The sequence below is a fragment of the Callospermophilus lateralis genome, chromosome 6, assembly GCF_048772815.1.
Source record: "Callospermophilus lateralis isolate mCalLat2 chromosome 6, mCalLat2.hap1, whole genome shotgun sequence".
Taxonomy (NCBI): Eukaryota; Metazoa; Chordata; class Mammalia; order Rodentia; family Sciuridae; genus Callospermophilus; species Callospermophilus lateralis.
The window spans coordinates 20,648,630-20,676,396 of NC_135310.1; the positions used below are offsets into that span (position 1 = coordinate 20,648,630).

General features: G+C 40.3%; 1 protein-coding gene across 1 annotated transcript in view; it reads right to left on the minus strand.

Annotated features, from left to right (window-relative positions):
• Samd5 (sterile alpha motif domain containing 5) overlaps positions 1-24,959 on the minus strand; it is a 50,225-nt gene extending 25,266 nt beyond the window's left edge. Inside the window, exon 1 of the mRNA XM_076859657.2 lies at positions 24,242-24,959. Within this exon, the coding sequence (XP_076715772.1) occupies positions 24,242-24,700 (459 nt within the window). The 5' untranslated portion in view covers positions 24,701-24,959. The remainder of the gene's footprint in view (positions 1-24,241) is intronic.
• Between the last annotated feature and the right edge of the window lie 2,808 nt (positions 24,960-27,767).

The window sequence follows — 27,767 nt, forward strand, 5'->3', positions numbered from 1 at the left end:
TGCAACATTGGCTCACCCTTGGATCTGTAGCAGTTGGTCTGTCCTGCACATTTCAGACCCACTGGGCCCCTGCAAGGGCCTGAGTCAATTTCTTAAAATAACAGAAGAAAAAGACAGACAGACAGCCTATGGTTCTGTTCCTTTAGCAGAAGGCTCCTTGTCCTAGCCAACTAGTGGTGACCCTCCGTTTGCTGACTTCCTCCACCACTGATATTCTTGTAGATCTTAGTATCTACCTTCACATTCTTGAGCTGCAAACTTACTTGGTTTCTTAAATGTTCAGTTTGGTCCAATCTGTCTACTAGGAAGTTGAAGCCTCAGGACCACTCACCTGGGTTTTCCACAAGTCCTTTACCTAAACTTTTCATTCTATTGCCTTAAAGAGTCTTCCCAAATTTTTCGTATCATGTTTTAGGAGCCCTGGATCTACCCTGGACTCCGTGGATTGGTCTGGGATTTGACATGGGGTCTGAGCTCTGCTGGCTTGTAGCAGAATACCAAGCCCCTCCAACCCAAGGCCTGCCCTGATTCTGGGGCCACAGCTACATTGCCTTCATTCTACCATTCAGAGTGTAGTGCCAGAGCTGGGCATGGTGGCACACTCCTGTGATCCCAGCAACTTCAGAGGCTGAAGTAGGAGGATGATAAATTCAAGGCCAGCCTCAGCAATTCAGCAAGACCCTGTCTCAAAATTTTAAAAAATGGCTGGGCATGGTGGCACATGCCTGTAATCCCGGTGGTTTAGGAGGCTGAGACAAGAGGATGGAGAGTTCAAAGCTAGACTCAGCAAAAACAAGGTATTAGGCAAGTCAGTGACACCCTGACTCTAAATAAAATACAAAATAGTACCAGGGATGTGGCTCAGCGGTCAAAAGCTCCACAGTTCAATACCTAGTACCAAAAAAAAAAAAAAAAAAATTTTTTTGAATAGTACACCCCTGGGTTCAGTCCCCAGAAATGCAGAGCACAAGAAGTCATATATGGCTGTCTTTCAAATCCCAGCTCAAAAGAACCTTAGTTAGTCTTATTACCCAAAATCCTAGAAGTAACTAGAATAAAAAGGCTTCCTCAGTGATATGGTGCTAAGGATTTAAAAACTGGCTCTGGAGGAGGAAAAATGCATGCACATATACATATTCATAATTTATTGTAAATTATAAATGGTGATGATATAAAGGAAACAACCTATTTAATAAATTATGTGTAGCACACAATTTACAAAAAAAAAAATGAACTCAAAATTATCATATACCATAGAGCCAATGAATTAGAACATTTTTGTTGATTCTGGCTGAAGTCTTATATGAGAAGACAACCTACTGCCATAATAATGCTATAGTTCTGACATAAATTTTTGTGATTATGTTTTCTACATACATGCACAAAATGAAAATGGAGGAAAGAGTCCTCTGGGTGACCATTCCATTCAGTACCATGCTCACTGGGTACCTTCCAGGCCTTGTGTGGGGGCTCTGCAGACAAAATAACTAAGACATGAGTCTGCCTTCACAGCTCAGGGAAATAAGAAGACTTAAAACAGCAATTATCCTGATAATAATCTAAGATTACAATTAAACACTGCAATTTGAGGCAGGGTATTTTAAATGCTTAGCCAGATTCAGTTCTACAATTTACATAATCATACCTGATCATCCTGACTTTAGTGTAATTTCACATGTGGACTGGACTTTATCCACAAAAAACAGGATCAAAGCATTTTTATGAAACATTAGATCAAAAATTCATTGAACATTTTCAAGCCTAAAGAAATTATTTTACCACTAAAAAGTATTATTTTAAAATCCTTAGAAGTTTAAATGTCCTATGATAAATGAAATATATACTCTGGGTTTTTTTTAATTTCCTAAGCAGGGAAAGATCTACAGTAGTAATGGAACAGGGGAGGGCACACGTTTAATAAACACAACACTGTTTCATTTGCTACAGTCAAGACAGTAGTTCAGATTTTAAACAAGACTATTATGCTAAGTGAAATAAGCCAGTCCCAAAAAGTCAAAGGTAGAAGGTTTTCTTTGATATGCAGAAGCTAGTCCAAGATAAGAGAGAGAAAGGGAAAAAAAAAGTGAAAGGAAATTTTATCAAAAGAAAGATCATCAGCAGAGGAGACTAAGGGGATTGAAGAGGAAGGAGAAACAAGAAAAATGAAGAACAGCGGAAAGAATCTGCCTGGACTTTTTTATGTGCGTTCATGGATGTGGCATGGTGGGTCCCAGCACCAGGTGTATCCACAGGACCAGGACACTAATTAAAAAAAAAAAAAAAAAAGTAAACTGTAAATGAATTGAAGAGGTTTTGGTGGAGTGATGGAGTGGAGGGAGGGGAGTGCTGGGGACAGAATTGGAGCAGATTGCACTCCATGCTTCTGTGACTATGTCAGGGTATAGTCTGGTTTTATATATCACTAAAAAGAATGTTTTTCAAAAGGCTAATTCCAATCAAGAACTATGTAATGTTTTGAACAACCTACAATAAAAATTAATTTAAAAAATAAAATTAAAAAAAAGCTAATTCCAAGTGAAATTAGATCAAGTTCAGAGGTTAACTTGGAGTAACTTGGATCTGCATTTCATGATTTCATAGTTCTCAGAATAACAGATTAAGACATCAAGTACAAATTGCATAGAAGGCTGATTATGCAAATGCAGTGCTCAGAATCCAAGACCAGATTCTTCTTTTCGTGTTTGAGAACCACTGGCCTGGCCAGCATCTCACTAATTCCTTAACTCCACCACCACATTCCTTTCTTTTCAGTTGGTGATTTTTAGCATTTACAGGAACTTCCTCAGTCTGCAAGATTTGCCTCTCACTGGTTGTTCTGCTTCTTAAATTAAATTACACAACCCTCAATGGTACCACAAGACAAAAAGGAAAACCACAGCCAATTGTGGCTGGGGAGGCAGGGGCTGAGATCGGATGGCACTTCTCCAAGAAGTCAGGGGAAGGAAGGAGCAGGCTGGCCCCAGAAGGCACCAAGGCTGCTGCACTTCATACCCCTTAGCAGAGAGGAAATGAGAACTGACATGCCTATCACTGAGAAAAACCCTTCTGCACCTGCCTCCTGCTCACACACCTTACTTCTCCAAGGTAAATCCCAACAAATAAAATGTGCGTAGACACGCAGGTGTGTATGTGTCCATACCTGTGCATGCAGCAACCTGGTGCTAGGTTACTGTATTACTAAAAATCATTCCTCCTCTGGTATGAATGTGATTCCTGTCCATGTCACCTCTATTTAATAGTTAAAAAATAATAATAAGTTTAACTCTCAAGGAACAGAAATCTCAAAAACAAACAACAAATATTTTCCTTTCTGTGAAAAAAACCTCTTAATGGTTAGTTTGATAGTTCTTAGGTAGTTTTGTTAAGCAGAAACAAAATATCAGAAAAATATCTTCCCCATATATGGTAAAGACTAATCCACTTGAAAGAAAACAGACCACCACAAGAAAGAGTGCAGAAGACTCCCAAATGTATGTTTTTAAATGTCCTCTCAAACCATTTCTAAAACTAGAAATTTTTTTCACCAACTTTATTCTTTAAAACATACAATATAAGTCATGAATATCTCAGAGACCATATACATTGTTTAAACTGTGCAAACTCTGAAACATGTGTGTCTATGTGTACCTTTCTCCAGATCATAGATTCCTTCAGGACACAATTATACTAGAGTCACCTTTTAATTCCCCCATCTAACACCTAATAGTGTTTTGCACATTCTTCATGTTTTATAAACACTTGCTGAATGCAACCAACAATATTAATTAATAATAACCAAGTAATACACTAAGGTAGAGTGCTAAATATGAAATTCACCAAAACTAAGTCTTAAAAAAAAATCTAGGTTTAGTGTTTCCCCAGAAAATCACCATTCCCATTCCCTCTGTAGAGGTTCAAGCTTTTTAGCTGAATTCCAACAAGCCTGTTTCATGTCTGAGCTCTACCCCAACAATTCATTTCTATCAGGCCATTTTAAGAGCATGGTGTGAAGGTAACACTGACAAAGTGTCAACAGGCAGCCAGGTGTGGTCGCTGTGATACAGCCTCAGATAATCTGAACCTGTCCCTGCTTGCTGGAACTTAAAATTGGTTTAGGGATGAATGTCTTATGACCACCATAAAACCACCCGCCTTCCATAAGGCAAGCTGGTTTCTTGGTTCTGTTTGTCTGCCTGTGTGTGATTAACAGACTGGTCCTGCTCAAGAAGCAAAATCTGTCCAGCACATTTGGAACACTGGCGGCAACCACTGCTTCCTAATACAGGCTGACAAAGGTCTCTCTTTATCCAGACTTTGTGACACAGCCATCTGTTGATTTTGCTCACATGGTGACCAATCACCCTGGTTCATTCACACCTTAATTAAAATCTGCACTGATGTCCTCAGAATTTTTATGGCTCTGGTTTATTTTAAATTTGATCTTCCCATTGTGGTGGAAAACAATGGGAACTACATGCTTTGCAAAGCCTAGCTACCAATCAATACTTAGGATATCAATGAACAGACTTTACTACAAAACCAAATACCCCTTACACAGATCCCACTTTTAATTTTTTCCCCTTCCTGTGTGAGTATTCCGTAGACTTTTTAAATGCATCTCTATTCCTGAGAGTCCAAAGTGATGACATGCTTGCCTCTTTAGGGATCTCCATACCATCACCCACTCCATGAAATATATTCCTCTCTGCCATAGGAGATGCCTATTCCACGGTCCACCCTGGCAGGTCCTCTTGTTCACTCATAGTACTACTTATCACAGAGTACTGTGTGCCCTCAAAAACTTACTGTGGAACAGACCAATGTTCCACAGTAAGTTTTTGAGGGCACACACCAAGTCTTCTTCTTCAAGGTAATTCTACCACCTGCCTTGTATAGAGAGTGCTCAAAAACAGATTTCTTGAATTAATGCAGAAATGAGATCAGTCAATAGTACAAACATCAATTTTGAAGAAAACTCATGATGTTTCTGTAAATTCTTTCCTTAGTACATGGAGAGCTAACATTTCAGCCCCTACTGTACATAAAATTAATGCCCCATCAGCATCATCACAGATATGTAATCTGAGTACTTGCTATGTTCTGGGATTTTTCTAGGTACTTATGTGTACTAATTAATTAAATGCTCTCTCTCTCTCTCTCTCTCTCTCTCTCTCTCTCTCACACACACACACACACACACACACCAAAGTCACAGAAGATAGGACTGTTATCCCATTTCACATATAAGGAAACAAGACACTGAGAGGTTAGTAGGCTCAATGCCACCAGACAGCACAGTCTGATATGAACAGAGATTATCAAAAGTTTCTTAAATTTCATTTTAAACATGCATTTTATGAGAACCCATTATCTGTTCTTCCAGATTTTAACAGCGTTCTTGGACAGGTTTGTTGAGGTACAATGTAAATTACTTACCCTTTTTAAGTCTACAGCTCAATAAGTTTTGAGAATTGCATATGGTCGTGTAATCACAACCATAATCAAGATTCATAACATTACCATCATCTCAATGTTCCATGTGCCCTTTTATAGTCAAGCCCATTCCTCCATCACAGCCCAACACATATCTGCTTTCTGTCCCTACAGTTTTGGCTTTTTTAGAATGTCATATAAATGGAGTTACACACTATGTAATCTTCTATGTGTGGCTTCTTTCCATCAACCTGATGTTTCTGAGGTTTTTCCATGTTGTTGAAAGTAATGTGTTCCTTTTTATTGTCCAGTTTATTCTGTAGTTACAGATGTATGGAAATCTGTTGATGCATGAACAAGTAGATGATCCTTAGGGTCGTTTCACATTTGGGGCAGTTTTAATTGAAGCAGCTATGTCTATTTATATACAGGTCTTTGTAGAGATGTTTGCTTGAGTGTCTCTTCTGTTAATAGCTGAGTGGGGCTGCCTGATTGTATGGGAAGTGAATCTTCATCTTTATAAGAAACCATCAAACCATCTTCTCAAGTTGTTATACCATCCTGCACCTCTACCAGAACTGTTTGGGAATTCTACTCACTCTACATTTTCAAAAGCACTTGGTTCTGAAAGGCCATTAAAACTGTGGCAAAAATTGCATTTCTCTGACAACTAACAATGCTGGCTATCTTTTCACATGCATAACAGTAACCTGCAAATCTTATTTGGTGAAGGTTCAAATATTTCTCCATTTTTCAGCTGAGTCTACTGTGTGCTCTTATTAGTAAGTTATAAGAGTTATTATTCCAGTTACCATTTATTAATGGTGTGATTTGGAAATACATTTTCTTGATCTCTGGCTTAACCTTCATCTCCTTAACAATAGATCTCAAATGTATTCCTTAACAATATAAATTTTTATTAAACTTTATTTTTGGATTTACAGAAAAATTACAAAGATAGTATAGAGAGATCCTATCTACCCCTGTACCATTTCCATTAACATTTTACTCAAGTATGATGCTTTTTTTTAAATAATTAACATCCATTTTACAGTTTGTATGTGACAGATCCAAATTCCTAACCATTCCTAACTACTTTTTTCTCCGTAAGTCATTTTTTTTTTCCATGTGTAAATTTTGCTTAAATGTAAAACTTAACATATGTAAAAGAACAGCTGGGCCTGAGATAAACTGATGTCCTTCTGAAATGGGCACATCTCTTCCATGGGCATTATCATGGGTGGTCCAGTCAGTCTAAGTAGTGGTGGAGCTGGATTTGGATGTTGTTGTTACTATAGTAACCTTCAGTGCAGCAGGGACTTCCAGCTCCTCTAGAAGTGGATTCCAGCCAACTTGTTCTATGAAGCCTGGGGTGACAGAGTTTTCCTGAGTGCTCCTGCTCCACCCTCTCTCTGCAGTCCCTGAACACCTGTGCCACTGCGGGTGCTGCTCTGTGTGCTCACATTCTTCCCCCAGCTTGGGACTTGTTGCTCCAGGGGTGTCTCACACGGGAGTCAAGAAGGTTCTTCCTCTGCTACAGCTTCTGTCTTTGAAGGACTCTGCACTGGAGATTCAGGGATGAGACTCTCTCAGTATTCCTACCTGATACCACCCCTGACTGACTGCCCATCTCGACCTTGAATTGATGTGGGTCTTAGATTCAGCCTGATCCTTTTAGCTACGGCACACCACCACATTGTATCGTTCAGATCCTGGGTATAAGTGGATTTGCTAGGTCTCCCCTAGTACAGATGGGATTTATCTAGTGTCGGCACAGGGCAAGGAAAGCATCTTTTTTTTTTTTTTTTTTGAAATATCTACCCAAATAGCTGCCAATTTTTATCTGGGTCAGGTGTTTGGGCAGGTTTCTTGTTTACTGAGCCCTCACCTCTAAGTTTTTGTGTCCTATGACAGAAGGTCCCAGACTCTGGTGGATTTTGTGCATAGTCTCCAGGGGTAAACTGATCACCACCTGTGTACTTACCCAGCTTAGAATCTGTCTGGGTTTCCTGCTCTGCCCCTCATAGTTCTCATAATACCCACTGGAGGCCTGTTATAAAGATCTGGCATGAAGATACAAATCTTTGTACCTGTGGTTCCTGGGAATTCAAATTGTCATGCTAACCCATAGCGGCCTTTAAAACTTCACAAAAACTTTAGCTGTTTTTCTCAAATCTACTTTGATGGTTGTTAACCCTCTCCCTTGGGCTCTGCCAAAAACACAACAAAGACTTGCCCTTCTCTCAACTGAATTTAGATCACCTGGCTGCCTTTGTACCTCAGGTCTCTGGGGGGACAGAACAAGTGGCATTGTAGACTATTCATCTCTTTCTCTTTGCTAACATGGGAGGGATGTTTTCTTGGGGCTCTCTGTGACCTATGTGAAAAGCAAAACTCTAGAGTTGAATATCCTATAAAATCAGCTACTAATCCTAGAGGACATTACAGTACAACCAATACTTTCTCATAATTTCCAAACTCCCCTTTCCTTCTTTTCAACACAATACAACCACTGTTCCGTATATGCATCTTTCATTCACACTCCGATGTTTTCAAGGTATCCTAGGCCTATTCCCATTAAAACACACATGATTTCACAGATGGAACATGGCCCAGTCTTACTGGAGCTGTCTAATATACTAATTCCTCAGTACAGGTTAATTTCCTCTATCACAATTAAGGCTTCAGAACAAGGAGTCTGTTTCCCTGCGTTCATAATTGCTACACACTGAATTTTAAATATTTGTTCTCAATTTTAATAGCAAAATAAGACCATTCAAATGCATGATCTATGCAGAGGGGATACTTATTAGAAATGATTAAGTACATTAAAAAAAATCAAGCTTTATATATGCCCCCCTCCCCCCCCAAAAAGCATTTTTTAAAGCGATTTTTTCCTGGGAGACTTGTTTATGACACAGTGTAGCCACACACATGATTAAGGTATTAAGACATTGATTTCCCTGCAAATGCCCACATCTAACAAAACCAGCCTGGACACTTCATAATCACATTTTTGTTTATTTTTTTTATTTAATTTGGAGATGTGGAACTTCAGTCTGGACAATGCATATTCACATTTTTGTTTATTTTTTTTTTTATTTAATTTAAGGATTTGGAACTTAAAACAGGACTAGTCACTAGCTAACTTTATCTACCAAAATGACTTACAACTGTTTCCAAATCCAACCCCAGATGTCAAATAAGTCATTCTGGCACTTCAAAATCTGCTGGAGGTCAAAAAGCAATACCAACTAACTTCTAGACTTAGTCTAAGTAAGAAAAGCTGTTGGCTCTAAGTTATTCTCCATCTCTAATCTTAAAAGCCTTGGATCTTAAGAATATATCAAATTAGTAAAGTGTGGATTTAGAGAAGATTTTAATATTGTAAAAGTTCCTGAAGACCAGAACCAAAGAAACCAATATTGTTTTGTACAGTGGGTACCACAGTAGTAATCATACATGGCCAATAAAGACTGATAACTTTCTCATCCTACAGAAAACATGGAACAAGAGACTGGATGCTCAAGTTTAATAACATGAACTTTTGTTACCAAATTAGTGTGATTTCATTTATAGAGGACTTTTTCTTCATACCTCCTATTGTCCGTCAGTACTTATAATACATATTGAAAGAATGAAGGAATTCCCTTTATCTTAAATCAAATATAAAATATGGATTCATTCTACCATAACATCTTTGAAATTTAAACTAATTAGTATGCCATCAAAATTTTTTTACAAAGCAATAAAATCTCTAAGACATATACATTGCCTATCTCACACCTATTTTTCACCAAGAGATAGTTTCCAAATCCCATGATGCAATGGTTTTAGGGAGAACTGCACAATGATGAGGCCCATGGCTCTGGAAACCATAAGTGGTTTCCAAATGAAATTTACTAGTTGAGTGACTTTGCATAAGTTGCCCAAACTCTTTTAGCTTCATTTTCCTCATGTATAAAATAGGGATGACAAGAATAACTTCGACTTTAGAGGAGTGTCACAAGACATGAACAAAATAGTGTAGGAAATACACTAATGTCATCTCCAGTTGGAAATAATAATAAATAAACATCTCTGTTTTTATGATTTGGCAAATTTAAGGCTGTTGTCTAATTTGCCCAACTCTGACTTAAAAAGTGAATCTAGGTGGGGATGAAAAATAGTAATCTTTCTATACTCCACAAAGAGAGTAAAGGAAGTGCCTCAAAGCCGAGAAGGCCCCTCCAGATGTGAAGAGAAAAGCCAACAACTAATTAACATATGGTCAAGTGCAGAATAATTCTAATTATCACAATTAATGAAATCAAAGCACAATGAAAAAAATTTCAAAATACAGCTTCAGTTCATTGTTCAGCTCTTGCTTTTTCAATTTTCCAGCTTTCAGTTAAAAAAAGAAATCATTCCCCTTTTCTCCACAATGCACTTGTAATATAAGTTAGTATGTGCATCTTAGCACAGCCATATTGGGGATGATGGACCATACTGTACTTCCTGTCAACAAATCCATCTAAAAAGGCCCCAGCAGGTCAGCTGGGTCATTGACATACTGTTTTAATAAATAATCATAAGATTCAATTAACTACCATTTTCAAGGAGAGTATATTCATCCATATAAAAACATCAGATAAAAACACTGACCCAAATTCCTATGCCAAAAAAATGGCAGTAAATACTGATTTAAAATAACTTAATAATAAAACTCAAAGTTAATTTCTCCAATTTAACTCTCTCTTTCACCCCTCTGAAACAAAGTGGGTCTCAAAGAGTAAATGAATTTGTAAACCCTCTGGCTCAGCCCTGGGTACAATAGGCATATCCTGCTACCCTGCATTTGTTTTCCTACCATACAAGCCTAAGCAAGCTAGAGATACATTTTATGTGATCCAAATGGAAAATAATCCCATGCTTTCATTAGATGCCCATAAATGACAGTGACTTGGATGTAAATAACATTGAATTATCAATTTCTTCTCCCACATGAGGTGGAGATACTTTGCACCTTAACCTGATCCTGCAGGAAGCAAGTCCCATCTATTGCTCTGTAGGGAATTTTTTAATGTAAAATATTTTCCCTTCATAAAGCTCATCTATAGTTTTATTACTTTCTGGCCATGAAAATATTGCTACTACTTAAAGCAGTACTATTTTTGTCAATCAAGAGCTTCCCAGAGGAGCCTTCATAATACAGCAGTGTTGACTTCTGCATTGATACATGGTTACTTTAAAGTGGCTGTATCTTTATTGCATGATTGATGACCAGCTTGGGAAGTGTTGGGTGTATCCATTTCTGCAAACTCAGCTGAGTGCAGCACCTGATTTATTATCTTCTCCAGAAACATTCTATTCCTACACCCCATTTTTAATCCTTGCTTCAATGACTTTTTTAGAAAAAAAATCTATCTATTTGACCCTTTCATTGTATGTTTAAATGCAAATCAAGGTTTGTTAAATTAATACTTCTTTCAGAGTTTTCCAATTTCATCTGTGTTACACATTGGGCTATTGCTATGCAAAGCCAAAGATTCAATTTAAAATGAATGCCAATTTGATTTCTTTTGTAAGAGTTTTCAATTTGATATAGACAGGGACTCCTTGCCAGATGCCATATCTTCTACTAAGGCTACGACAGTGGGTAAGGGTCAAAAAGGGAACAGACGACTGGGGGGAAGCGAAGGATGGGAAATGTGGGAAAGGAAAGGAGAAGAATATGTTTCCAGAATCCAGGAATTTCCTAAACTATGCTTGGAGAAAGAAAAGACCCTTTTGCTATGAAAACAGTAAAATCAACAGAGATATAGGCTAACCCTTTACCCACTTCAGAGTCTCCACCCCCTTGTTCAAAAACAAAATTTCTATACAAGACAAGAATACTAAATTATTACCTCCAATTACATGGCTGTTGCCTTTCGGGTATGGAAACTGCTAGTCTCTATACCTGTCTAGACAGACACCATCAATTCCAAAAACTTATTGGCAGGAAGTCAAATGTAATAACATCATGGAAATAATTGATGAACTGGTTACACAACTAAAGGTAAGTGTCAAACATTATTCATGACAGAAAAGATATAATGTAGAAGAGTGTAATCATGTCCTTGGAGAAAGATTAATATAAATTCCTGTACTCACAGGTTGATTCAAGAGACATTTCATGTTTTACTTTACCAGAGCTATGTGAGAACAGTTTAATCTTAGGAAATCAATTAATGTCCATCTCAACAGGAGATATAATAAGGAAAAAAAAACTCATTTTCAAGTTGCTAAGAAGACATTTTGTATAATTAAATATCCACTCCCAGTAAAGATTCTTACAAAATTAGAAAAAGAAGGATGTTTTCTTTACATTATGAAGGATGTTTTCTTTTCTGTCCTAAACTGAGAGCCAATAAAAATAATAATAGCAAAATACTGGCATTTTCATTAGAATTTGCAATAGGATGAAGAGGCCTAATTGTATTTATTATTTAACACTACTTTATAAATTCTAGCCAACACAATAACACCAGAACAAAGATATGAGAGCTATAATTTCTGTAAAATAGGGGATACATTTATTGTGTGTATAATTATGTATAACATTAGAGCTTTAGATTATATTATGTACCATAATAAATTAGAGACTGATTACAGAGCTAAATGTTAAAAAAAGAAACAATAAAAATAAAAGATGTATATATGTGCGCATATAATTGTGTGTGTATAGATATATACACAGAAAAACACTAACTGTGGCTTAGTGAAGGGATTCATAAATATAATTGCAATTGCAAAAATAGGATTGATTATGCTTAATTAAAAAAGGAAAATCTACAAGGCAAATGATAAATAGAAAAACATTTAAAATGGTGGAACAGAAAAAAAGTTAAATTCTTGTTAAAGAATTTTTTAATTGTGAAAAGAATGCATCTCAACTGAATGGCAAGGAGATGAACAAATAATTTAGGATATGGATTTCATCTAGAGAAAAACTTTGTTTATTAAGTTATGCACAATGCATAAATATCAGCCAGATGTTTAGTATGACTGCAGTGTGTCAGGTATTGCATGAGACCCTTCTTGTGAATGCCTCATTAATTCATCACAAAAGCCTTAAGAAGCAGGTGATAGTATATGCATTTTATAAATGAGGCAATTCAGGTTCAGAGAGATTAAGTAACTTGTTCCAATTAAGTTTAAATAAAATATTCTATCTCAATTCCGAGTCTGTAATAGCTAACAGCTAAAAAATTCCTGATAAGGTATAATATATAAGAATTTTAAATTTCTGAATATCCAAAAAGCTATAAAATTCTAAACTAAACATATTCTTTTTGAGAGACAAATTTCTGCAACTTCTGTGAAGTAATGATTATTGTCCTTAATACACAAATACCTCTTGCAAAGCAAGTAGAAGTAGTGTAAGACCAGTAGAAAAAATAAGCAAGTACTATGAACAGGCAATACATGATAATAAAAAAACCCACAGACATCAAATTATATAAACTGATAGTCTTAATACAATTTAAATAATGCCAAAATTTCATTTCTCAAAGTTGACATGCTCAAATAATGAAAATTATAATAATCAATAATATAGGTAGGGGCTGGGGTTGTGGCTCAGTGGTAGAGCATTTGTCTAGCATGTGTGAGGCACTGGGTTCGATTCTCAGCACCACATACAAATAAAGATCCATCAACAACAAAATATTAAAATAATAATAATAATAATATAGGTAATAATGTGAACATAATTAATATAAATTGTTTCCAACCCAATAAGAGAATGCCTAAATTAATTATGATTGACCTGAGACAGAAAATTTCTTAGATGAAAATCATTTTTTCCAAGTGGGAGAAAAATGAGGAAATGTTGGTTAAATGGTATAAAGTTTCAATTAGACAGGATGAATAAATTCTGGAGTTCCCTCATACAGAACTGGGATTATAGTTAATAAAATGTATACTTGAAAACTGCTAAGAGATTAGAGCTTAAGTAAATCTTTTTACCATAAAACCATGATAAATATGTGAGGTGATAAACAAAGTTAATTAGCTTGGCTTAATCATTTCATAATAAACACATATGTCGAAACATCACACGGTACACTATACAAATATATATATATATATATATATATATATATATATATATATATATATATATATAATTTTTATTTGTTAATGGTATCTTAATAAAGCTGTGGGAAAATCATTTTTCAAATAATACCTGCTAAAACAAAAATAACCTGACCCTTATTCTCAAACAATGTGATATAAGTTTAGTGCATGAGTAAAAAAATATTCTGACACAAATATTTTTAAAGGAATAGAGAATAACATTAGATGTTTCAATATAGGCCATGTAAAATTTCTCTTGGTCCAGTTAATTTTTCTCCCAATTTTCTCAATTCCGAGTGTTTGCTGTTTTCCAACAGAAATACCTTTAAAATTTTGTCATAAACATTTATTTGCTATCAGTGGAGGACACCTTAAATGTGGACAGTTCTTTTAGAGTTTACACAGCAACTTTATATATATTATGCCATTAAATTCATACTACCAGACTGTAAGAAAAACATGGGCTCTACATAAGAAAAAAACTTCTTCATATCTTGTACTAACAAAGCATAGGGAAGGGCTCACCCCAGTTGTAGACAGAAAAGAGTTCTTGAAAACAGAGTAAAACCTTTCATTAGGAAAATGCTGTACTAACAATTCAGTGACATTCTAAACAATGTCACTGACAAGACACGTTTCTCATGGGGGGGGGTGTCTTTTGCTGGCCTAAATAACTGCGGCTCTTAGTGTCCGTTGGGTTTCGATGATCTGCACTAAGATTTGAATTGGCATCTCTCAATACCTGTCCTTTAATAAGCACTATAGTATCAATGGAAGTTAATTCAGAGTCCCCAGTTACAGAGTTGACCCCAAGCCACACACTTGGTTATGCAAGGACAATTTTGGACAATAAGTCTGTAAAGCTATTGTACCTCCTTCATGGATTGCATACTCTTGAGTTAAGCAGTGAACTTGAAATAATGATAGCACCATGATTTGTAAAAAATGAAAAAAAAAACAGCATTTGGATAACTTCACTTCTTTCTTATATTAGTTTTACTTGTGTTGAAAACTTTAAACAGTAAGACAGAATACAAACAGCAAAGTGCAAAAATTTCAGTGCAAATTCTATTCAGTAGATGAAATTATTTTTACTAAATTTGAATCCTTTTAAAATTTAAGTGAATTCCTTCTTTCAATTGTTCATTTCTTTAAAACAAAAGAAGGAATTGAGAAAATAATAAGCACTGCATATTACATAACTATTACTTAAAGTAATTTTGTCAAATAAAGGTAGGTATTAAACAGTGGCATATTCTGGGTGTCAAATAGGTATGCCTCTATTATTACTTTCTTGGGGAAAAAATCTTAAACTTTGTCACATGTGGTCATTATGATTTTGGTTAAGTCAAAAATTGTGAATGAATAATTATGATTGTAATGCATTCCACGATTGTCATGTATGTAAGAAATTTTTTAAAAAGTTAAAAAAATAAAAATAAATACATACCAATTGTCTTTCTTTCTGACATGCTCCAAATAAAATAGGTCTTATTTTGTTTGTATTTATAACTTTATGGAACAGTAACAGTAAGCTTTTTAGAGAGCCTCAGACCATTTATGTCAATTAGAAGCAGTAATGAAATCTTTAAACTATTAGATATCACTTAGCCTTTATGTTAGACAGATCATATGCTTAATGCCTTTTGGCATGATCCCCAGTTATGGCCCTTAATTGTTTATTTCTGTAGTACTGAGTTTAATTTCTGGTACTACAGGCAAGTTCTCTGCCTCCCAGTTCCCCTTTTTACTTTGAGACAGGGTCTCTCTGAGTTGCCCAGTCTGGCTCTGATCTTGAGATCCTCCTGCCTCAGCCTCTTCAGAAGCTGGGATTACAGGCATGTGTCACCATGCCTGTCCCTTAATATTTCTTATATTGACTAAGAAAAAGATTTCCCTCCTTCTCTTCCTAGGTCTCCACAAGTCTAAATCAGTGGTTGATCTGAAGCAGCATTATTTCACAAAACTTAGAAAAGAACTCTTAAAAATCTTTCAGCTCAGTAATGCTGGTGGTAAAAACAAGTCTTTGCTGTAGCCAAGGACTCACTGTTGGCTCTAACCCTACAGAGGTTGTGACCTTGAGAAACTATGACCCATCATGGTTTCTGACTGTTATGATTTAGATATGTGGTGTCCCCCAAAAGTTCATGTGTGGGTCACCAGGTCATGTCTGTTTGGTATATATTTTGTCCTTGGTGAGAGAATCTTTCTGTTTTCTGGTGGCCATGTCCTGAGCCATTTTCCTCCACTCTTCCACCATGATGTTTTGCCACACCTTGGGCCCAGAGCAATGGAGCCAGCTATCTATGGACTGAGACCTCTGAAACTGCGAGTCCCAAAATAAACTTTTAATCCTCTAAAATTGTTCTTGTCAGGTCTTTTGGTCACAGAAGGAAAAAAGCTGACAAAAACATGTGTCTTACTACCTTAGACAGTACCCTACTCCTAGGAGAAGGAAGCCTTAATTCTGTTCCCCTGACTTGAGCATCCTTTTAGTCAAGAGACTAGAAGGAAGAATGAGTTCAACTACAACTCCTTTACGACTGGATATAACAATGTAGGGAAGAGAGCTCTCTAGGAACAGCAGGACAAGCAAATACAAAGGCTTATGAACCTTCTTGTACTTTCCCAATTCTGAGTAACTCACAGGCATCACAGTTTTTTCCTCTCTGTGTGGTTTACCTGATTCCTCCCCAGCAGCACCATAGGCACTTTGCAGCTATTTCCTACTGGGAAAGACCATCACTGTGTCTTGTTCTTCACAAATGCTAGGAAACTGACTTCTGTATTCTGAAAAGCGTTTGGAGGAGTTTCCATATTTGCAAACATGGATGCACACTTTAAAGGTTTAAAAATAGGAAAAGGATGATAAATATCATAAAATCCAAAAACCAGTTTGCAAGTCCTAACCAGAGTAGTGAGATTCCATTCTCCATTTCATATTTTACTTAATGTTATTATTCTCAATTGACTGACTTTATTCCAAATTACTTTAAGTATTTACCCCAAACCAGATCTATCTGAGGACAAGGGCTTGCCACCACTGTAGATGGGCATGAAGTTCTAGAAATGCTCTGAGTAATGTCAACAATGTTATCTTCCAAGTGATTGTTTTTTAAAAATTACAACATAATTTTGAATATTTAAATTCTGTAATTGTTTTTACTGACTTTTAAAATTTGTTCTAATTAGTTATACATGAAGTAGAATGAATTTTGACACATTATTCATAAATGGAATATAACTTCTCATTCTTCGGGTTGTACATGATGTAGAAATACAATGGTCATGTAATCATATATGCACATAGGGTAATAATGTTCGATTCATTCTACTATCTTTCCTACCTCCATGCCCCCTCCCTTCCCTTCATTTCCCTCTGTCTAATTCAAAGTACCTCTATTCTTCCCTAGCACCCTCCTTATTGTGAATTAGCATCTGCATATGGAGAAAAGGTTCAGCCTTTGGTTTGGGAGAATTGATTTACTTCACTTAGCATTTAAATTCTCCAGCTCCATCCATTTACCAATAAATGCTTTAATTTCCAGAATGCTTTTATTTTTTAAAATAATTTTCATTATTGTATTCTCAGGCACATAGAAATGACTAGGCATCACATTACTTATACTAAAAATCTACTATTGATTTAGTTGCAAACACCCATATCATTAGGAATGAGACTTGGATCAGTGGGCTCCTCTGTATATGCTATATATAGTAAACATAGATTACATGCTAGACAGAGCTGTGGTGTCTAGATAAACCTCAGCACGGGGCTAGCTGGAGCTAACACAAGTGAGCACTTACCGTGAGCCAGGCTATCCACCTAGCAAATGCTCTTTTCTCAACCCTGTTAGTAAAGCCTACCAGAAGCAATTGGTTTGCAGCTGGCAAGGGCAGCAGTACACTTTCACTGTGTGACCACAGAAGTACATCCACTCTCCAGATGTATTTCACAGTTTAGTTCCCAGAGACCTTGGTCACCTTTCCTTTCCATGGGGTCTCACACTGTTCCATTACAATGATGACATTAGGCTGCTTGGACCTAGTAAGCAAGATGAAGTGACTACCCTTGACTTATTGGTATGACATTTTGCATGTCACAAAGTGGTAAATAAACCTGATAGACTCAGGGCCTTCCACCTCAGTAAATTTTCAGGGATCCAGTGGTGGGGAGCATAACAAGAGACCCTTTCTAAAGTGAAGAATAAAGTTGTTGCATCTGACCTCCTACAACAACCAAGAAGGAAGCACAATGTCTAATGTGCCTCTGTTTGGAGGCCACATGTTCATTTGAAAGTGCTACTCCAGCCTACTTACTGTGTGACCCAAAAAGCTGCCAGTTCTGAGTGAGTGAGGCCCAGAACAACAGAAGGCTTGCTGCAGGCCCCAGCTGCAGTTGGAGCTGTTTTGCCACTTGGGTCACAAGATCTAGCAGACCTAGTGGTGCTTGAGGTGTCAGTAGCAGATACGGAATGCTGTTTGTAGTCTTTGGCAGGCCTGTCTAGGTGAACCTAGGTGCAGGTCCTTAGGATTTTAGAGCAAGGCTCTTTGCCCTAAAAGTTCTGCTAAGACCTTGATCTTGGACTTGTAGCCTCCAAAACTGTAAGAGAACACATTTCTGTTGTTTCAAACACCCAGTTTGTGGAACATGTTGGGGCAGCTCTAGGCAAGTGTTACAAATTTTGATCTAGTAAGTTCATGAGTGTGAGCTCATCTAATCTCCATAACTACCCTATGAGGTAGTCACTAGTGAGGCCCTTTTTTTCACAGAGGAGCCAAGGGTGATCTAGTATGGACCAGAGCTGGGATATGAATTGTGCAATCTGGATTTGAGCCTGTACTCATAACCACCACCCTGTGGTGTCAGAAAGCGTAATCTCAATCCACAGAATTGATCTCACCTGGATGAACCCTATGAGCTGCCAGACCTCACAGAAACCATGTCTGCTTGAGTTCGGGAGACCAACATCATCATGGCTCTTAGCACATTGTTACTGAGGGTAGGAGTTAGGTGTAGGAAGAGTAGGTAAATGCTTAGTGTGCAATTCAAGAGACACTGAGGATACCTGCACATACTTGAAATTTCATGATAAGGAATTTTGTTAATAATGGCTGGATGTCTAGTACCACCTGGAGAGCAAGCACCTCTTTATCTGTGCACCCTGAGCTCCTAGCCTACCTCACACTTCTCCTGGCCCTGCTGTAGACATCTTCTTTTGAATGTCCTGCAGGATCAGCACTTTTTCTGAAATGTTTTTATTACTGTATTATAGTCAGGCATAAAAGTAGGATTCATTATGACCTAATCATATATAGTCCATGCTATATATGGGTGAGCCATAGTTGGCTCAACTTTAATCCAAAGTGCTTCCTTTTTCCTCCTCCTTCTGCCTCCTTCATTCCCTTCTCCTCAATCCTCTTCCTCTATTCCAATGATCTCCCCTCTGTTTTCATGGGATCAGAGCTCCTCCCCCCAACACACACACACATTTTGTTTTCCTTTACTTTGCTCTAGATACTGTATGTGAGAAAAAACATTTGATGTCTGACCATCTGAATCTAGCTTATTTCACTTAGCATGATGTTCTTCAATTCCATCCATTTACCAGCAAATGCCATAATTTTATTCGTCATGGCTGAGTAAAACTCCATTGTATGTATGTATCACATTTTCTCAATTCATTCATCTGTTGACAAGCACCTGAGCTAGTTCCATAACTTGCCAATTGTGAATTAGGCTGCTACAAGCACTGATGTACCTGGATTACTAGAGTTTGCTGATTTTAGTTCTTTTGAATAAATTCTAAGGAGTGGGAATAGCTCGGTCATATGGTTGTTCTAGTCCTAGGCTTTTAAGGAATCTCCATATTGCTTTCCCAAGTGGTTGTACTAATTTGCAGTCCCACCAACAATGTTTCAGTGTACCATTTCCCCTACATCCTTGCCAGCATTTATTATGATTTGTATCCTTGAAGACTGCCATTTGAACTGAGGACCAGCACTTTAATTCCCAGTCCTTCTCCAATAACACTTAAGAAATAAACATGTTTTGACTTTTAACTTCATCTTTCATTACCTTTACTCAAGTTCTCACCAAAGTTGAACTTTTGTTAACATTTGAAAGGAACACAAGTGTAAAATTCTCTAACCCCTGAGGTTTGTAGAACTAACATTTAACTTTGATATAATGTAACTACTTCAGGCCAAATCCTGGGTTAGGCCCTCCACGTATAAACACACGTCTGTCTAGCTCCCTGCAATATCAATCCGAAAACCTAGCACATGGCACATCTCAGTATTGGTAAAATGGGAGGATGGGAGTATGAATCAATGAACAATGGGTCAATGGACAGAGATAGATGAACAGACAGGAGGATGTCTGCAGGTCCACTTACACAGAAACTCCATACACAGAAACCACAGGAGCAAGAGAAAAGCAGCAGCCCCATCACCTCCCTACCTCTTGTCTGTGTCCCATCCCTTCTTCCTTCAGTTCTCCAATCAGGGACCAAAGACAAAAAAAGCCCATTAGGATCTAGGCTGAGGACACTTGAGGATCTTGATTGACCTGGGAAAATCTTAAGTTTGCCAGTCTCCAATCTGTCCTGGTAATATCATGAAGGCAGAAGGAATTCTTGGGAGAAGCAATATTTATTATCATTTCAACTTCTGCCACAACCCCAGGCAGGTCTCCAAATGACAGATGTGTGTCTGTCTCCGACATCTCTCCTTTCTTTCTAAATCCTTCTTCTCTCCTCCATACAGAGAAGCCTTCGTGCCACCTCTGCATCTCTAAATTCCTCCATTCTCCAGAGTACCCATAAAGAGCCCTATTACCATGGAGTCTTGTTAATTAGTTCATTTAGCACTAAGGTACAAATGAAGATTAACACTTCTCCAGCATTATTCAATAAGTCATACTAACTCAAATAGTTTCAGCTGATAGATGTGGCAAGAGGTACTTTCAGTCCAGAAGCCTAGAAGCCTGCTCCACCTCCTACCTCCCTGGGGCCTGCACTCTACCATTTCAAGTGTGGAAAGACTCTTTAAAGCCCTGTACCATTCACACCTACCCCAGACCCCTTCACAAGCATTGTTAGACCTCATAGAACTCAATAAAACACCATGCATAACCTATAACCTGTAGTACAAATATATGGCAAGGATACCTTTCTCTGTGTAACTGTATTTAATTCTATGTGTTTTATTGCATAGTATTTATATTTAGGCATGGTTATAAAAATCTGATCACAGCCACTGACATTTGTACATCATTAATGTTCTCCTTTAACCTCTAATTCTCCCATTCCTCCCATACCTTCATTGTCTCCCCTTCTCTCACCACTGCCATGAACACTTAGACATGCTCCGGTTTCTCTCATTCTCAAACACAAGCCCACAAAACACTTCCCTTGACCTAAAGTCTCCCTTCTTCCTCCAGTGGCTTTAGATCCACCTTCTCAAACTCTAAGAGAGGGGCATGCCCCAGGTCTCCACTCTCATTGTCTATTGTAAAGGCCTTTGTTGGCATGGTTGCTATTTCACCAAGATATGCTAGAATCTTTACCTGTTCTGACAAGTCACTTCCTCCTTGAAAACTGAGAGCTTCCAGTGGCTTCTAAACAGGACTTCTAAACAGGACTTCTTCCTCTTTTCCTCTGACCTTGCTGATCACCAGTCCCTGAAAATTAACCTGGGTACAACTGTTCCAATTCATCATTATTGCTCAATCTATTTTATCTCTGCTAAATCCCAAGATCTCTGAGGGCAGGCCTTCTGCATCCCATCAACGACAGTCACCTAGAGAGATCATAACATAGAGAAGCTTGGTTTAAAAAATATATATATACGTATAAAAATCTCTATTTGTAAAGGCAACAATCACAGCTGTCAAAGAAGCTAGCTACAGAGCAGATGAGGGATTCATCTCCAATTTCAAAGCTGGTGCTCTTTCAAAGCTCCTGGTTTTCCAAAGCTACAGACTCCCTTTGGGAAACAAGGAGAAACTTGTTTTTTAATTCCATATTAAATCACTGATTACTAAACCAAGAAACCTAAACAGTTACTGGAGCAAATCCTACAATCCATCCAGGTGACTCTTGGAAAAATGCTCTGATCATCCTTGATATAATCCACTTTTAAGCCATCTAATATTCTCACTAAAGCATAAAACCACAAGTATCAACAATGCAAATGACCATAAAGGAGGCTGGAGCCTATCTTCCAAGCAGAATCCCAAATGCACACAACGAATATTACACATGCTGATCATGACAGAGCCAAGGAATCTGGAAAAATTATAATGCAGATCACATTTTAAAGAAAAATTCCCTGAACTGCTTATGAGTGAATGAGGTGCATCAGGGAAAAAAAATCCCTAAATAATTTAAATCCACAACTTAGGAAGCAATGAATACACATGCAACAAATTCCAAATGAACAGGATCTGCTACTACACATCTCTATGTGGTTTCATGTCCTTTAATTATATTTTAATTTTTGCAAAGTGAGTTATTCTTTCTTACAAGGAAGTTTGTCAGCTTTGATTTTTTTTTTGGGGGGGGGTCCCCAGCTGGAGCACCTATGAAGGAGGTAATGAAAACCCTTCTGCTCCCATTTTTATCCTTCTATCAGTTCAAGAAAGAGAATTAGTATGTACAGAAAGTGAACAGGCCATATCTTTATTAGCAAACATTATTGTATTTATATGAAAGTTGAATGAAATAATTCTTTACGTAGAAAGTAAATAGCATAACAATGCAAGTGAAAATTTTCTTACATAAATCTAACTTATAAAAACGCACTGCTTTATCACTCTCTGATCTAGGCAGGAGTCCACAGTTTCAAAGCCTACAGTCAGACGCTGCATATTCTTAAAATCCTTCACAGTTTCCAAGTTTGATATTTAGGCCTGTCTTTGGGTTAGTAAGGATCAGAACTAACACACATTACAGTGCCAACTCCTATCACCCAGGTCCTCAGCCTCCCACCTCCTCAGCTGCATCACCTCACAGCTTTCCTGAAGACTAAGCAAGCCCTAGTGACACACCTTCCCTCTGCTGCCCTTTGTGGCCAGTACTTGAACTGCGCCCTCACCACAGGCCCAGGTACTTACAGTCTCTCAGTCTAAGACCACCTACATTCTGGTGGCAATTAATAACAAACATGGAGCTGGCTTGGCCCTCCTTTCTGCCAGGAGTAACTTCCTGTATGACTGACCAGGATCCCTCTATACCTAATGCTAACTGCTTTGGCAAATTGCATCCATTCTTGCTCCTGGCACACATCAATAGTACCGTCAGAGCAGGGAACTGGAACGTATGTTTAAACAGGGGCCCACTGTCCTCCTGACCTGTCTTCTTAATAATAAAAACCAACTTATATTCTCAAGCAGGTTATTCCCTTACCTGCAAGATAATAGATGGATAATATCAAACCCTATATTTCCATCTGCTTATTACATAGCTTTCACTTAAATCCAGGCATTATAACCAACACTTAAGAATATAAAGCAATTCAAGGGCCCCAGATGCCCACAGAACACTAGATCATCCCCATTTCCCCACCAGGGTGCTGTTTTCAGTCCCTGTCAGATGAGCATCCTTGCCATCATTTTCTCCCTGGGCTTCTCCCAGTCTTGATTTTTCAAGTTGAGGTGTTCATTTTCCTGGGCAATCTAGGCGAGGTTGGTTACCTATGCTGTTTATTTCCTGTCAAGTCAGGCCTCTGTGGACAGCTGCAGAAACCTCAACTGGACTAACCCAAGAGACAGAGGCAGAGCTCCAGGGTGAAACAGCACTTTCTGCTACCTAATTATTCAAAGCCCACTGCACATTTCAGCCTTGCTCGCAGAGCAGCTGTGAGCATTTCCAAGATGCTCCCCACCCCTTCCCGCGCCCTTGCAGAATCCTCTCTTGAAACTGAAATGTCCCCTCAGACTCTCTAGAAGTAAGTCACAGTTGTACCTACTTCATCTCATCTGGATCAATAACAGCCAAAGAGTTGACACTGCAGACCTCCAAAGGGCGCCCTCTGGCCCCATATTTCCCAGTGTCTTCAGCACCTCATTACCAAACACGGGATAGTTAAGTTCAAAGAAGGCGTCTCACTCAAGTGCATGGGCACATGTTTCGTGTTTCATTAACTCCCTCCCAAGGACGTTCAGGTTAATGGTACACTCCTCAAACGTGCAGCAGCGGCCGGGTTAGTTATTTTATAGAACTGAGAGCAACTGGGCCCAACTTCCCACTCTTTATTCAAGAGAGTTCATCAATTTATTTCTTTTGGGAGTTTATCAAAACTCGGAAAAGTAAAGAAGAAAAGGAAGGTTGAATACAATGTTCGGTGTTGACCATGTTTTCTGGTATCCTGAAGACCCAAGCACCACAGAGACGTTGGGAATCCCCCTAGTACCAGAAGCCACTCCAAGTCCACAACCCCTAACAGATGAGACCCAATGACTATGCAGAGAATCCGAGCTAGTTTGGAGTTAATATCCGAGTGCTGGATCTTGTCTTATCAACCACTAGTGACACAAGGAAGGAAGGAATAAAGAGATAACAGAAAAGAGAAGAGTTCCAGACACCCAAACCATCCTGCCCTCCCCATTGTCACCTGGAATGGGCTGCCCAGCCCGGCGCAAGCAGTCTGGATCTGTCCCCACCCTCCTCCCTCCCGGGCCGCCTGGGCGGCGCCTCCTTACCTTTCGGGAGTAAGGGGGCTTGCTCAGGTGGATGCCATCTCGAACGAGTTTATCCCTGATCATGATCTTCAGCTTCAGTTTGGGGTAGCTCACCAGCTCCCTACTCCGGGGGACGGTCGTCTGGACGCGGGGGTCTCCGCAGGTACCCTGGGCTGGGCCGCCGCACGGCTCCCCCCGGCGGCAGGGGGGCATGTCGTCCGCTGGAGGCCCCGGCGACGCGGGCTGCGGCTCCAGTGTGAAGTAGAGGCCCGCGGCGGCAGCGTCCTGCTCCCGCAGCCGGCGCACGGCCTCCAGGATGCGTCGGCGGTGTGCGGGCGCCAGCACCCCGATAGCGTCCAGGTCCGGATCTCCGATCTGCTTGCACACCTCCAGGTCATCGTAGCCGTTATCCACGAAGGATTCCGCGTACTGCGGGAGCTGCAGCGCTTTCAGCCACTCGTAAACTATGTTGGTGCACATGGTGGGACTGGGAACCCCTCCGGCGAACACCTTCCCAGCGCCCAAGCGGCACGGGCGGCACCAGTTCGTGGAACTTTTAATCCTCTCCTCAAAGGGGAAAAAGAAAGCGCAGTAAAGTTTTCCTGTTAAAGGAAACGATCAGGCCAGAGACCGAAAGCCATTCGAAGCGGTCTGAGAGAGAGAGACACGTTAAAAGCAGCAAAGTGAATTCCCGGAGCAGCCGCGGAGCTCGCAGGAGCTGGCGGCTGGGCTAGCCGCTGCGCTCCGCACCGCCCCTGGATGCGCCGCCGCCACTGGGAGGGGCGCAGGAGGGGGCGGAGGCGGGCGGGGCCGGGCACACCCCTCGAACCTGCCCTGGGTCAGCACCGAGCCGCGCAGCCCCAGAGTTTCCCCAGCCGGGACCGTCCGGCGGCCGCGCGCCGCATCTCGCCTTCTGCCCGCTGCGGTTGGCGTTTGCACGCGCGCCCCACGCTGGGGAGGCGGCTCCTCCGCGCAGACCAGCGGCTGCCCCGGAGCGCCGAGTCTTCGCGAGTGCCAGTCACTGTCGTCCTCCTAGTGGGGATCGGGTGGTTTTAAAGCTACCGGGCTCCAGTGGCCACCCTAGATTGCTTTCCACATTTCTTTTTAAATTCGACTTCCTTAGCCCGTGAAAGTCTCTGCGCTCACTTCTTCCGGAGTCTACCTGACTTCAGCTTGCGTGCCCAAGGCCGCCCAAGGGCAAGACCCCGCCACCCACACAGAGCTAGGCAGGGTTTCAAAATCAAGTATCTTCTCTCCCTTTCCGAATCGCGTTGAATCCTCCTTCCTCGGAGCTCCTGTGAAGGCTGGAGCCCGCAATCTGGCTGTTTCTGTGGTCACTCGCTCTGTGTCCCGAATGGAGCGGCGGCGCTTTGCCAGGCGGGTGGGCGCGACTTGGGGACCGCCCGCGTCCAGCCCGCGCTGCGTGCAGCACCTCCTGCTACAGCTGGGCACGCCGGCGTGGAGAGGCTGCTGTTGCTCCCGCTTGGCTCATTCTTGCCAGGCTCCCAGATATCCGAAAGTTTAGGATGGGTTGTGGTTTCTCCTTGGCCAGTGCAACCGCCTGTTCTCCTGCTCTGCTTTCTGCTGGCTACCCTCACCCTCTCCTGCCCTATGCTTTTTCTCAGGTCTCCCCACCCTGTATTCTATCCGAGCGCCCTGGGTGACATGGCTTTCAACGGACATGCGAGGTGTTCGGTCCTGGAGCCCGGGAATCACAGCAGACCCTCACTTCGTCCGCCCAAGGATCGCAAAGAAATCAATAAACCAGATGCCTCTGGTAACAGAGGGGACGTTAGGACAACCTCCGCGGGCGACACTTTCTCTCTAGAGACTAGCAAAATCCCTAGAGTCTCCTCATCCTGCTTGAGCAACCTTGTGAGATGGGGACCCAAGCGTCAGGTGGAACAGATCCTGCCTGGATCACTTTCCCGGTATCACGCCTCTTTGGCGGCGGGGGGGGGGGGGGGGTGTTGAGGGACTAAGAGTAGTTAAGAATCTTGGACCGAGGCCACACTGTCTCCTTTTAGCACAAGTGCGTTTCAACTTCAGACCTGAAAGATTTCGGGACCTGCCTTGAACCCTTTTTTGGAAGGCGTATTCGTGGGGTGTGCCAGCTTGTCGCCCTGACACTGAGAAGTGGACAGGTAATGATGTTAGAGTCGTTTCCTAATCTGCTGCGTGTTTAGCCTTTGGGCGTGTGTGTGGCGGCGAGAGGCGGGCGCGTTCCTCTTTCCCTTAATTGGAAGAACTCAAGCACATCTTTGGACACGGACCCCTTACGGAATCTGACAGCTTTTCCTTTATGCCGAGGAAAATGCGCGATGTAGATGCGCCCAAAATGTTCCCTTACATTTGCAGTTGGTTCCGGATTCCCTAGCTCCGGAACTCAGCGAATCTAATATTAAAAACAGCTGCCAGAAAACCTTATTCGGGAGGGAAGGGAAAGGCGAACGCGAACAGTTGTGGGGCTGAGGGCGCTCCCAGCCCTGGATCACCCAGGCGACCCTTTCTTGAGTCGGGGTTAGGATCTGTGGCGCTGGTGGAGCGCGAGGCGCCAAGGCCTTGGGATGCTGGATGTCTCAATCCTCCCAGCCCCGCGCGGGTGGCCGCCTCTCCCTCGCCAAACCAGACTCACAGTGCCCCCTCGTGTCCGCGCTGGCGAATTTTTAAGGCGTTGTCCAAGTCCTCCAAACTCATTTTATTCAAGCAGAAGGCACTGGGTTTTATGGCTACCAGTTTCCCGCCACCTTTTAAAATACAAATATTGGGCTGGGGCTATAGCTCAGTGGCAGAGTGCTTGTCTAGCACGTATGAAGCACTGGGTTCAATCCTTAGCACCACACAAAAATAAACAAAGGGATTCTGTCCATCTACAACTACAAAAAAAATTTTTAAGTACAAATATTTACATAATGTTAATCTTTGCATTCCAGTGCTCTCTCATAAAGACTTGAGTTTTAAAAGTAAAATATTTCCTAGTTTGAATTGCTCTAAGAGAGGTTATAAACAAAGATTTGTGGGGAAATCAGTATATGCAAGGCATCTATGTACATATATGATGAGAAGGATTATTATCCAATATCCTACAGAGAAGAAATCGAGGCACCAAAACATTAATTTGCCCAAGAGTTATCACCAATTACAGGTGTGCTGTATTGGGCAGGAAACGATGGGTTCTTTCTTTTTCAGACCAAGAAACTTAAAGGAAGAGGATTTTATTGACCTAGTTTTTTATTCTCCTGGTTGTGTGAAAAGTCCAACAGTGCTTCTTACTAGTTCTTTGCCTTCTTATACACAAGCTTTACCCTCTGGGAGCCTAGGGAGATTCATCTTGTCTCATTAATCTTCAGCCAAGGCAGTGAGTATTTTTATTTCCATTTTATAATTAGGGAAACTGGCTTAGAGGAAGATGAATGACTTGCCCAAGGTCATATTGTAAATCAGGACAGAGACAAGAAGGATCCTGTCTTGTCAGAGGGTCTCCCTGACAGGCAGCAGTGATTCTCCTTTATTTGTGTGCAGAAAACCATCTAATTAGGAAATAAAG